The 13,029-nt window shown below is 42.5% G+C and overlaps 1 protein-coding gene across 1 annotated transcript in view; it reads right to left on the reverse strand.

Annotated features, from left to right (window-relative positions):
- csmd2 (CUB and Sushi multiple domains 2) overlaps positions 1 to 13,029 on the reverse strand; it is a 266,444-nt gene that overhangs the window by 38,114 nt on the left and 215,301 nt on the right. Inside the window, exons 36-45 of the mRNA XM_088932853.1 lie at positions 12,793 to 12,889; positions 12,009 to 12,113; positions 11,618 to 11,736; positions 11,360 to 11,429; positions 9,943 to 10,059; positions 8,615 to 8,824; positions 7,554 to 7,742; positions 3,526 to 3,703; positions 1,696 to 1,841; positions 595 to 675 (exon numbers count right to left, since the gene is read on the reverse strand). Of these exons, the coding sequence (XP_088788979.1) occupies positions 595 to 675; positions 1,696 to 1,841; positions 3,526 to 3,703; positions 7,554 to 7,742; positions 8,615 to 8,824; positions 9,943 to 10,059; positions 11,360 to 11,429; positions 11,618 to 11,736; positions 12,009 to 12,113; positions 12,793 to 12,889 (1,312 nt within the window). The remainder of the gene's footprint in view (positions 1 to 594; positions 676 to 1,695; positions 1,842 to 3,525; positions 3,704 to 7,553; positions 7,743 to 8,614; positions 8,825 to 9,942; positions 10,060 to 11,359; positions 11,430 to 11,617; positions 11,737 to 12,008; positions 12,114 to 12,792; positions 12,890 to 13,029) is intronic.

Raw genomic sequence — 13,029 nt, forward strand, 5'->3', positions numbered from 1 at the left:
CTTTTTCAGAAAACATATATGGAACAGTTTCCAAATCATATGAAAGCAAGAAAGAGTATCTGGATGCTCAATCAATGAGAAACATTTAACATATTTTCTAATCCAGGACATATTCATCTCTTAATTTACCCAGACAACAGGCAGAGTTCAAAAACAATATTTCACTCCCTAACTATACTCAGGTCTGTAATAATATTCCATACTTGAGACAGAGCTGGAGGGAGAAAACCTGTTAGCAAAAGAAAGTGTGATAAAACTGTAAAACAATTTCACTTAAAACATGGTTGATATAATTAATGGCTGCAAGAAGTCACTCCAAAGTCACCCACTTCAGCATTTCTGCTCTGCTGCCTTCCACAGAAATAGCTGGAATGACAAACAGGAATGAGGGTAGGTTTTTCTTTCTATTCTGGGAGTATTATTAATGAGTCCTGGCCAGCCAGAAAATTAACTCTCAGCCTGTGTTTCTAGCACACTAAAGCAGCTTTTCAGCATCACCCTAATTATTAATTGAAACACGTTAGAAAAGGCAGCTACCCAACAAATATTGAGCTTTCAGGGGCCCAATGAGTGTATTTTCAAAGGCATAGTTACCTATTTTAAACTCTTTGCTGGCCATCAGGATTTCAGCGTTTGGGACGATGGGTGGTGGCAGACAAAACTGCAGGAGGTAAGCTGAAATGAAAGAAAATGAAGGCTAGGCATTTTAATTGCTATTTTTTTTCTTCCTATTGCTTGTTTTTAACAGTTGAAAAAATCATGTGGAAGCATGGTAGAGTCTACAGAATATAATAAAGCAAGATACAGAATGGACACAGCCTCAAAGCTACTGTAAGTAACTGCATGATATAAACATAAAAATCCCAAATTAACACGTGCCTTTATTGGCGAAGACTTTTATAACGTCTACAGAAAGTGCTTAGCAAAGGGTCTCTTTTTCTGAAATGGTGATCTTCAAGCATCCACAATTACAGTTTTGTTGGTTGCGGCCCTAAATTAGTAAGAAGGCATTAAATGTGCTTGAAATGTTACATCACCAGCAGAATTGCTTCCACAGACCTGTAAAAAGTAACCAATGCCTTTTTTTAATCTGGTACTTCAAGATCTGATCAGGCTTGCTTGAAGGGGTGTAGCCCAGGCAGCAGGAGGCAGACGGTGTCTGCGTGTCTGTGTGTGTGTGTGTTTTCGTGAGTCGCAGGTTGATCACAGACGGTGTGAGCGTCTGGGAAGGGGGGGGGGGTTAGAGGTGGGGCCAGGCAGCGTGAAGTAGCTGTGAATCTCCCAGAGAGACAGACAACTCTGACCACACACTGCACACTCACAGCAGCAGTGCAACATGGGATACTTCTGTTCTGCTCTTCTCCAGGTGCTCTCTTGTCTGAATGATGATGTTACTCATTTTGCGTCCAGCTTTGTGTTTTTATATCAGTAATCATGTTTTTCATCCATTAAGCTTGATAAGTGTCACATAAACAGTTCATGACATTCCTTTTGTAATCTGGTGTGTATTTAAAGCATACGGGAAAATGTAATCGAACAACCAACCTGATCACACCAAGCAAAATGTTCTCTCCTTATAAGTATGTACACATTTTGGGCAATTAAAAACCACAGAAGGAGGGCAGGGTGGTGAATAGCCAAATCCAGGAGCTGTGAAACCTTGGTGACAGAAGGAGGTGGGGGGGAGTCACAGACCTTGGTAGCTGATACTGAAGAGACCTCCTTTTTCTGCATCGCTACGGAAACGGATGAGGACCTGGTTGGTGGTGCTGCTGGGACATTCTACTACTTTGTTCCCGCTGAACACTCCCAGTTTCTGGGCCGTCTCCTGAGGACCATCCCTGGAAAAATACAACGGAACATTTTTCTTTTGTTCCTTCTAACTTGCTTAATGGACAGTTTACCAGACAGATTAATCTGCAGAGATGTGCTCCTGTAAAACACATGAAACACAATGAGAACAGGAGGTCACAACTCCGGGCCTGGAGATCCCGAAAGAATTCTTAGGATCACCATCTGCCAAAAACGTGGGAAATGATAAATAGGCCCAGTTAAAATAATGGTTGACTTTAGACTCGGTATGAAATAAATGGTGAATTCAGTGTGATCCCCAAAAACCTGATTTTGGATAATCATACACTGCCACTCACATACTCAGCTTCAATGTAGCACAGAGGCACTACACTGACACGTCATTATGAAGGAAAAGGACAACTGTGAGAATTTGTGCATGCACACAGTTTTTAGGTGTCCCAACTGTGTGAGGGGGATTTTCCAGCATCTCCTGTTAGAATGTCTCACTCTTACCACTTGTAGAATTTTGTCAGCAGAGGCTACCACCCACAGTTAGGAAGGGCCCACGAAACATGAAGATTCAAGGCTGCATATTCCCCTGTCTCTGAGGGAAAAACACTGTGCATTCCTATTGCACTTTCGCAAGTCCATGTCCCCCTGAGCATCAGTAGTAAAACGATGCTTTAAGTGAATGATGGAGAAAGATCTAGCCTCCTTCTTCAGCGGTTCCCTGAGGAAACCAACTTCCTCTTGGAAGATTCATTAAGAAAAAGGGATGCAACACAATTGGCCGATATTCCTGAAACAGCAATTTTTTCTACAAAGCCATCTCTCTCCCTCTCAAAAAAGGACCCTGGAGATCTCCTAAGCGGTGGACCACAGTGCCTCTGGACAGAGTGTGAAATGCGGTTCTACCATAGCTTGTGAAACGGAACACAAAAAAGAAAACTCATGTGTCTATTCTGAAGTAGCCCATAGAGGAAAAATTGGGTGAACACTCCTGGTACAGTACATGTTCAGAAGTGGCAAACAGTGACAGCTAAACACCACTCCCATCCTATTCAGTACTGCTATCTGTCTATGGATGCAAAAGACGTAGATAATGAAGAGAACAATAGGCAGAATCAGAAATCTTTGACTCGTTGCCAAGCGATCATTATCAGCATTGACCTGCCCGCTCACTGCCTTACTGTCACGATCGTAATCCCTCCTCTTAAGGGCGCTGCGGCCCTTTCGTATTTTAGTTGATTACACGCACCTGCCCTCTGTTTTTCCCTCCTTATTTAAGCCAGGCGCTCTCGCTACTCCTGGCTCTGCATTGGAAGACAGACGCCCGGAGGCCTGCCTAGCCCCACGTCCACGGCTTGAGGGCATAGGCTTCCAAACGACGTCCTGACCAGCTGGGTCCGGGGCTCGGAGAGCCTGACCTCGTCAGTCTATTTTTAACTTCTTTGTTCCTAGTTCCATGTCTCCGTTCCTTGTTTTTATTCTTGGCTTCGTCTTGGATGGACCTCCCGGTTCTGGATATTGGACTGCGCCCTGGTTTCCCTATTTGGACTGTTTTGAACCTGTTCGCCTGCGCCACACCCCTGAGCACCAAAACACAGCCGCCACGCCCCCCTGTCTGCCATCCCGTCCTGCTCCTGCTGTGTTTCCCTTGAAGTCTTATTCCAGTCACTTCCGGATTATACCGTCGGCATAGGGTCCTAAACTACGCATCGTGACACTTACCAAATGGTGATGAAATTGTTCGGACCCGGGACGTGCACTAAAGTGAGATTGATGTGGACTCCTTGCCCATGGGCTACGGTGATCAACCATATGCAGTCGGCAGAGCTGGGGTATTCGTTCGGATAACCCGGTGAAAAAATGGTCCCATTGTCGGCTGTTATGTTGCCTCCGCAGGGCGCTACAAATGAAATAAATAAAACGCCATGAATAAATAAATACAAAGGCGGATGGGAGGGGGAGGAAGTGGTGAAAGGAGCTCTCGTCGGGGACTAGAGATTAGCTTTAAAGCCTGTTAGCAGTAAGAACTCTGTCAGAATGTTTGGGAAAGATAAGGGCACAACCTTATCCCAGCAGCAGTCAGTCTGGGAGGAGGCGGGAGGCCCAGGGCATTAGGGAGCATTAGAGGAGATGTGCTCTTGTAGAGTGCACACCATGTATGAGAACTGAGCCCTGGGGAACAGTGAACAATTTAAACGCAGTCTCCATTGCTCCCACTCAAGCACTGAGCTTCGAATTGCAGAAGAGACACACTGCTGTGTTGTTAGCAAGCAAAACAAGTTATGGTGCATGTCTGCAAACTGGTTTTGAGGTTTTCATACTTGTGAGATGGACAATTTACTGAGAAGGCACTTGCAAAACTCCCAAAAATGACAATCTTAGTGTGTGGCTATAAATAAATTAAAATAGACTCTGGAAAAGTCTCCTTCAAAAAGAACCCTTCTCACATTTTGAAAACTTATTTCATGGTAATGTGGTTCTAAGGCTTATAGATTACAATCGTAATTAACTAAAGTGTAGAACAGTGCATCCTGACCCTGGTCTTACAGGAACACTGCTGGCTTTCACTCTAACTGAGCTCTAAATCCCCAGTACTAATTGATGGCTTAATTGATCTGCTTGCTTGTTTAGACTTATAATTAACATATTTCTTTGGTCAGTCCTGAGTGAAAAATATCCTTCTCCAAGGGTACAAGTTGTTTCCAGGATATTCAGCATACAGAACTTTGTGCAGCCTCTCGACCATCCTTGGTTTTTGGGAATATGTCTTGCAATGAGCATGTGTTCCTTTAAAGAGATGTCAAATTGGTTACATTTCAAGAAACATGCCTGAATGAGGGTACTGTAGTTCTGAAACCCAGTGCAAATCCCACTTTACTTTTTAAGAGCTGAAAACAAATTTACTGCACAAATATCCCTCAAATAGAAAACTAAAATCAATTAGTCTGTGATTAATAACTTGGCTGGAGCAAAATCTAAAAAAACGCAGTTCCACTAGGACCAGAGTTGGGAACTGGGGTAGAATGTTTTATAAGCTAAAGCAGGAGGATTAAAAATCACCAAGCATCACATGGATTTGCAATTTTTTTTTCTTTTAGTCTCTGAACACAGGGGAAAACATGCAGGACAGGTTATTTTCCATTCAAATCCCCCCACAGTTGACTTACCTGCTAAATGAAATATTGATCACTTCATTGATTATAAACATGCCGTATTGAGTATCACTGCTCAGCCATGATATTGATTTCCTATAGCAGACTGCCGGAAGGACAGCTGGTGGGAACCTTAGTGTCAAGCTATCAAGACCGAGCTAAGACTACCTCACCTGTCTGATCTCACATGCAGGCAACTGCGCTGCCACATGTGGCCCGAAAATCACGAAAACGCTGCAACAGTCAGATAAGACAATAGACCAAGATCCTGACTAGCTGGTCAAAGCCCATGGTGCCTTCCGAAGGAACAGAGGTGTTAACTCTGGTGTCCAGCCTAAAGTGCAGGTCCAGGAATTCCCTCTTAATTGAGTGGATGAAGAATGTCTCACTCCACCTGGTTTGCTGTGTACTGGGGCTGCTTCACACTGGGTGGGTGCTGAGTGATTGGTTCTGCACTTCAGCGGTGGATGAAGTGGGTTTCTATACCTACAGCATTTTGGGATGATAAGCATTATGCAAATGCACAGAATCATTTTAATAAGAAACTCTTTTCCTTACATTATTGATTAATTATAAGTGTAATAATTTATTCCTGTTTTTTTTTTTCACAAGGTGGTAACACCATGCTTCACACAGGGAACTGTAGGTTCGCTAAGTACTGCTTTCACTCTAGGGGTCCCAAGGGATTTAACTCTTCAAAACACAGATGTGTCTGCATGCCTACACTTTATAAATAGGATTTAAAACATAGAAAAGGAGCCCTTGAAGATAATACACTGCAGGGTGGATGAAAACTCCAGGCAGTGTTGTTTTACATAGAAGGACACAACACTAAATCACGCGCTGATTTTCCAACGTGCTTCAATGAACACTTGCTCCCTAACATTAGAGTGAGATAATGTTCTTGGAACTCTTCCACCTCCCAGCAAAGCCAGTGGCAGAGAGCCAGGGCAAACTCGGAACTAAGGAAGCCCTGTCAAGCATCTAAGGGAAAGGCAATAACGAAATTAGACTTAATTTAGTGAGAGCTGGAAGCAATCCATCTTTGTTGAGAAAAGCTTAAAAAGGGTTCGAATTAAGAGGAGGAAAGAGGCACAGTGGCTCAGTGGTTCGCAGTGTTGTTACGCAGTTCAATTTCTGGGGTGCTCTTTGCATGGAGTTTGGAGTTTGTACTGTATGTTCTCCCTCTGTTCCTGTAGGTTTCCCTACATGGTCTACAGACATACTGGTAGGTTAATTGGCTTCCGGGAAAATTGGCCCTGGAGTGATTTTGCATCTTTGTGTGTCTGCCCTGCGACGGACTGGCGTCCCATCCAGGGTGTACCCTGCCTTACACCTGTTGCTTGTTGAGATAGGCTCTGGCTCCCCTGCAACCCTGTGCTGCATAAAGCAGTAAGAAAATAGATGAATGGACTTAGAGGAGGAAAGTACAAAAATAATGACCCAGCTGGTTGGTCAGGAAGCTGGAAACTAGTGTTCTGAGAAGGAGGCCACACAGGCAGAACAGCAGAATTGGGTCAGGTTTAATAGATACTTTAGATGGCATTCCCTGAAAGGAATCACATTTTGAACTGTAGAAATTCAGATAGCATGGGGGGGGGTTTAAACTAGTTTTTAAACAATTAAAAATGCCTAAAATTACTCAGCTGGGACAAAATCTCTGTGGTAAGGATCTGATTTTTAACAAAGTCTTGATTCTTTAAGTTGAGTTGCACAGAAACCACACCAACTAGGAGGCTCCAGAAAACTGGAAGATTCCAGCTACCTAACATGCCCACCCCCTCGCACCAAAATAAACATATGCCCAAACATAATTTAATTGAGTGTGTGCTTAATGCGTTACCCAGGAGCAAGCCTTTGACTGTAATAGGATGAATATCTGTTAAGTCAAGGTCCATTTTACCAGACAAAATCCGGCTCATCTGAATCCTCCAAATATGCAACCCCATAAGGTTTACTAACCCACTTCAGCTGCGCTGCAGGGTAGAATATCAATGCTGACACAGAGAACTGGTGCATGACTCCAGCCCTCCAGAGTCACCATGCTGCATGCTTCATCTACAGTAGCTTTCCCTAAGCAGCAAAAAGCTCTATGAAAAAAAACAGGAAAAACAGTTTCCTGTTCTTCTTTCATATTCTAGTTTATGAGAGGTATTTATGCATAAGGGTATTTAACAACTATGACATTTTTTTAGATCATTTACTTTTTTGCTGTTTTGCTCTTTAAGATAATTTATTTTTGACAATCATTATCTAGCGAAGGCTTGAGTTTTTACAGTATTATATATACAGTACCTTTATAAAACGCTCTGCTGTGTATCTCTCAATAGGTATTACTGAAAAAACAGTACTTCAATACAAATATATTGTGTCTCATTTTTCACTTATGTGGACTCCTAATTGCTCTATTAATCCTTTTTACGTGGCTTTGCTGCTCTAAAAAAGTTGCAGCTCAAGAAATAGATACACTTAGAAAGGCATTCTGACATCACCAGCTTTTCAAGACATGAGGTCGGGATCTCAGCCGAACACTGCATTCCTGACGAACTGGGCCTTCCTGGGTCATGGAAAGGAATCGGGGTTCAGGACAGCTCTTACCTTCGCATCTGGGAAAGGGCTGGTCCCAGTTGCGGTTGGTGCCGTGCTGGCAGGTTAGGATGGCATGCCCAACAAGCTGGTACCCTGGGTGGCATTCAAAGGAAATGGACTGGCCCACGTTATACCCAGCTCCTATCACCACGCCATGTCGAAAGGGCTCTGGGTCAGGACACTCCTGCAGTTCGTAAGCTGATAAAAAAATAAATAATTTAGATTGACTAGCAAGGGACAAAATATTGTAGATATTTAATTGCAAATTAATCCAGTGTTACATCATCAAGTAATCAAGAGCCCAGTACAATTTCTGTAATTTACTGTAAGTACTACCCTACAGCCTTCCACATTCCAAGCTAAAGTACTGACATTGACTTCTGACACATTTGTGAACAACTTCAGATGTACCGCCAGGGATATCCATAATTACTGCATGAACAGTACACTCCCCCTATGCTACGTGTTCAAGGTTTCCTTCAGCCCTTTATCAATGTGCTTTCAAAGTCCTTGAGAGACAGTGAAACCAGAATTAATCAGCCAGAACCTAAGGGATTCAACTGATGAGGCTGGTAAAAGTGACTCTGCCTTTAACGTTTATTAAGATAGATAAAAGGGAAAAATAGAAGTGCTGTCTGGAAAAAAGAAGGCCAGCCTTTTAGATTAAACTAAATAAGCCAGGTTTACTTTGTAAAGAATGTTGCCTGTGACACATGGCTTTGTGCTTTCTTCCAAATGGCTGATTCTGGAGAAAGCAGCCTGCAATCTGTCTGGAGTTATGAAATGAACTATATATACATATGATAAATTTATCTAGACTGTAGGACTAATACAAATGCACATTTTTTCGGGGACTCCAACATATTATGGATTCATGCAAATTTTTTCCTGTTATTTATCCAATTACCAAGTTTTCATTACGTGTAGCCTGTGCACGTTTACTCTGTCCAAATAGAAACAGTAAAAGAGCATGACCCTCACTTGCTGCCAGTTTAAGCATTGTGGTATAAAAAGAGGTATAAACGTGCCACGGTTAGTAGCAACTGCTTGGAAGGTGGTGTTATCCTTACCCTGGTACTCGAATCGGAAGCCGGGCTTGTTCTGGGAGTGGTCACTCCGGAAGTACACCGTGGTCTCATGGGAGGTGGTCAGCAGGGAAGGGGGGAGCTCCTGTCCACTAAATCGACCGATCACCGAGCTGGTTTCAAAGGGGCCATTGCGAATCTCAATGAAGTCGTGGTTGGCCTCCGTGGAGAAATTGAGGAATTGTATGTGGGCACCTGCACAGCACCAGGAAAAGAAGGACACACTCTGAAAATCTAATCATCCTTAAAGAGTTCTTGGGAAGTTCTTCCTGTTACATGAGTGGCACAGTTATGTGTTTGAGCACATCTCTAGCTCTCTAATGATAATGTTAATGTTTCTTTATTAGCCCTATACAATTTCTTGCATTAGGAATTCGTCTTTTCACATACCCTAGCTTTTCTCCATGAGACACAGACAAGGAGAGAAGCTTGGGGTCAGAGCGCAGGGGCAGCCAATGTACGGCACCCCTGGAGCAGTTGGGGTTAAGGGCCTTGCTCAGGGGCCCAATGGAGTAGGATTCCTCTGCCAGCTGCGGGATTTGAACTGGCAACCTTCCAGGCGCAGGCGCAGGCGCAGATCCTTAGCCACAGAGCCACCACTCCGCCCAAGCCTAACAAGCCTGATTAAGGTCGTGGTTTCTCAGAAACATTCAAATGCATTGTGTCAAGAGACCATTCTTTTGAAGTAGTTGGCTGGATGTGTTGTGAGACTCCGGCATATCCAGTTTCAGTGTAATTCATGCAGCCCACAAATAACAGTTAAGCCCACATCTCCAAAAGGCTGGCCCACTCCTGGCAGTCCTGAGGAGTGATGTCTACAGCCTATCATACGGAGTGATGTCTATGTAACACCACAATGTTACAGACCTTTGTACTGTGTGGGTTTATTTTGAGTTGCGCTTAAGAGGTTGGTGTAAATCCAAGGCTTGACTGCAATTCCTATGCTTATATAAAGATTAAACATGTTTTTAGTGAGTGGGTAGTGAAACTATGAGAAGCTTACTTTCCCTTGTTCAATACGGTACAGTAATCATAGCCTGGATGCAAACATGTATTGCTAAATTTGGAGGAACCCCCACACTGCATTTTAGGTAGAACCACTCAAAACACAAAGTTTACTGCAAGACAGGGGTAAATGATCAGGCCATGTGAAAGTACACAGAATAGCTTATTTAATAAAGTCAGGTCAAAAGGTGAAAATTTTAAATGAAGTTTTAAAACCCCAGTGGTTAACTATCTTCCTTCAATGCTATAAACTCAAATGACAACTAACTGTACCAGTCTCTCAGAGCTTCCAGAAAACAGCGTCTTACCAAAGCCCACAGGCAGGTAGAGCCTCCAGGTGCAGTCGCTGTTGCTGGGGTAGTTTCCTGGGAACCCTGGGCTCAAGATCATCCCTTCCATTTCCTCCCGGACCCCACCACATGGTGCTGCAGTAGAGCCAAAACAAAAGAGAGAAGAAGGGAGGGGGCATGGATTTGGTGACATAGCTTGCACCTGAACCACCAACCTTCATGCTACTGGGCTTGCCTTCAATACAAAGTCACTAATGCTCAAAGTCTGGGAGGATAAACGTCTAAAGTGTTTTTTTTTAATTTCAGAAAGAAGAAAAATGCTATTTTAATTCAGCAAAAGGAGGTTTCACTTAAGGTGCCACTACAGAGTTATAAAGTATAACCGAAGTGTTTGATTTCTCATTTTTCAGAATTAAAGAAAACTCCCTTCCTCTGCAATGCCTGGGCAACACTGCTGATGTGCCTAAATGGGAAAACTCATGACTCGTGCAGAAAAAAAATATCAATGTCATAGAAGGGTTAAACCCCAATTTATAACAATAAAACAGAAGAGCTGGATTATGAAATTTTAATCAGGGAACTGCTGATGCCTGTAAGCGCCATCAATCCTTTGAAGACTTTTACAAATCGGAGCAGGTGACAAGCTCAATTAACTGAGAGTAGGTTTTCCTCATTAGGTGTGTAAATCAGACGCAGGCAAACTGTCATGCAGGTTCTGTTTTCTGTTGCAGTTCCACTGCTCTCATCTTTCTTGAAGGAACAGTATGAAAACACAAGTGTACAGCCATAGAATTTGAAACGATAACCGGAATATGAACCATTAACAGCTTAAATGAAAATACTAGTATTTTTACAATCACAAGTCAAGCCATGTGCAGATTTTCCAAATACATACATCATTATATAGATGTGTGGAGTTATGTGCACCATAAATAAAATATTTTATTGACTTTACATTTTCCATTGCATCTGTTTAAAGATTTGTTGGTTAGAATCAGAGTGCAGTTTTTTTAATTGATCATTTTACATGTTTTATGCGTTCACAATATTGTCTTGACCTCAACAGTGGTGAAGGAATACCAGTAGCGCACGCAAAGCTAAACATTCTTAAATCAATGGAATAGCATTAAAAAGATCAAGTGTCTGAGGGCCAGGGGTTTAATCACTGCCATTAATATTGAAGGCAAAAATCGATCAATGTCTTCCAGGAGGAACGTTAACTGGGCACTGGTTGAATTGGAAAGAGTTTAATGTTTATCAGAAAGATCAGTCCCTCTACAAACAACTCAAGAAAGTTTATATAAGTCGGTGCATGAGATGAATGTTTTTGTTTGCACTCTCTCATGCATGCAAGAACACACACTTATTTGTTGTCATTCTGAAAAGACTGCTAAATCATTCACTGATGAGGCATGAGACAAGGTGGATGTTTTACCGATGCAGAGTGGAGGAGGAAAGTTCCATCGGCGCACCGTTCCGGGCATACAAGAGATGTGAGAGCGGCCCTGAAACAGAAACATGAATTATTTAGTTCCTTTTGTGTTTACACTGCTGAGAGAGAGAGAGAGGGGTGGGAGAGACGAGAATGTATATGGAATTAATTAACCAGAAGGTTCAAGGTTCCCATTGCATAACTGACTTGCGATAGGGTAATGGAACAGCTGTGCAATCTTAAGATCTTTCATTTCCTCACCTGGAGGATGTAGCCAGGTTCACAATGGAAAGACACCACGTTGTTCATCTGGTATCGATCCCCTACTTTCATACCATTGCTGGGAATCACAGGCTCTGGGCAGCTAGTCAGGGACACCGCTGGGAGGGAGAGCAGGACACAGGAAGAGCAGAGAGGGAAGTGAAACAAGAGGAAAGGATTGGGTCTGAATGTTTTTAGAAGAAGCAGAGTTCGAAGAAGAGAAAAAAGAAGAATGCCAAGCAACAAAGACATTGAGTATTAGGAGAGAAGAATGATTTATCAAACTATGCCTGTGTGGCAATGGCCTGTGGGATCTCTGTTCAGAAGAATAGCTAAAAACATAGTAATTCAGGCCCCCCAGTATTCAAATAGCCAAAACGCTCTGCCTTACTTTTGTATTCCAGGTGGAAGCCAGCGGCAGAAACACTGATATCGGAAAAGAAGTGAAGATAGAGCTGGTTGGATGTGCTGTTCAGCAGTGCTGGCACTGTGGTACCTGAAAGACACACAGACAGACAAAGCAGCTTTTACCATTAGCAAAAAAGGATTTCCCATCTTTAATCAATTGGATTTTACATGCAACTCTCTGTCAAGTTTGCATTAGATATCTACACAGTACCAATAAGTTAAGATGACCTGGAAAAAAGTTAGTATGTAGGAGTCTGTTTTTGGTTTCAGGGCAGGCTTCACCACATACTGTATGTCCTATACTTGAGGCTTTGAAGGATGCTCATTAATTTTTCACTTTTTGTTTTCCTTCTGTGCTGGAACCATTCGCAACTGCTCATGATCTGAGATATCAGATGCTTTTTCTTATGACATTTATTATTTAAATGGGTAAAATAAGAAAAAGAGATGTTCTTGTATAAAGTCATTATTTCTTCTCTTAACCAGTTCTTTTTTAAAAGATGCAGCACTCTTATTTTACCCAATATATATTTCTTTTAAATAAAATAAATTGATATTTACACAATAAATGTGCTCATTTACAGCAAATTCATATCTGCTTAATTTTGGCCTGTATATCTATAACATTTAATTGTACTGAAATTAAGAAAGAGGTGTATTGATAGCTAAAGTCACCATAACTTTTCATCATACAAGAAAGACTTTTGGCAGTGTGGCTTGCTACTTAAACTGTCAGCTCAATAACTGGGTCATGATGCACGTCTCACCTGAGAAGCTGCCCAGCAAGGTGTCAGTGTTGTCACCTCCATCAAACACCTCGAGAGAATCCCAGTTGTGCTCTGTCACAAAGCTGATTACCTGGATCTGCAGTGCAGAGAAAAAAATGAATTGTCAGAGGTTTGAATCCAGCACCTGCAGGTCATCGTGGATTAGTGGGAACGCTGCAGACAACAGGGCTGCGAATGCTTCCACTGAGTTGTGGGCAGCCATTCAGCAGTGTCATC

This window comes from Atractosteus spatula, chromosome 14 (genome assembly GCF_055471065.1).
Source record: "Atractosteus spatula isolate fAtrSpa1 chromosome 14, fAtrSpa1.hap1, whole genome shotgun sequence".
Taxonomy (NCBI): Eukaryota; Metazoa; Chordata; class Actinopteri; order Semionotiformes; family Lepisosteidae; genus Atractosteus; species Atractosteus spatula.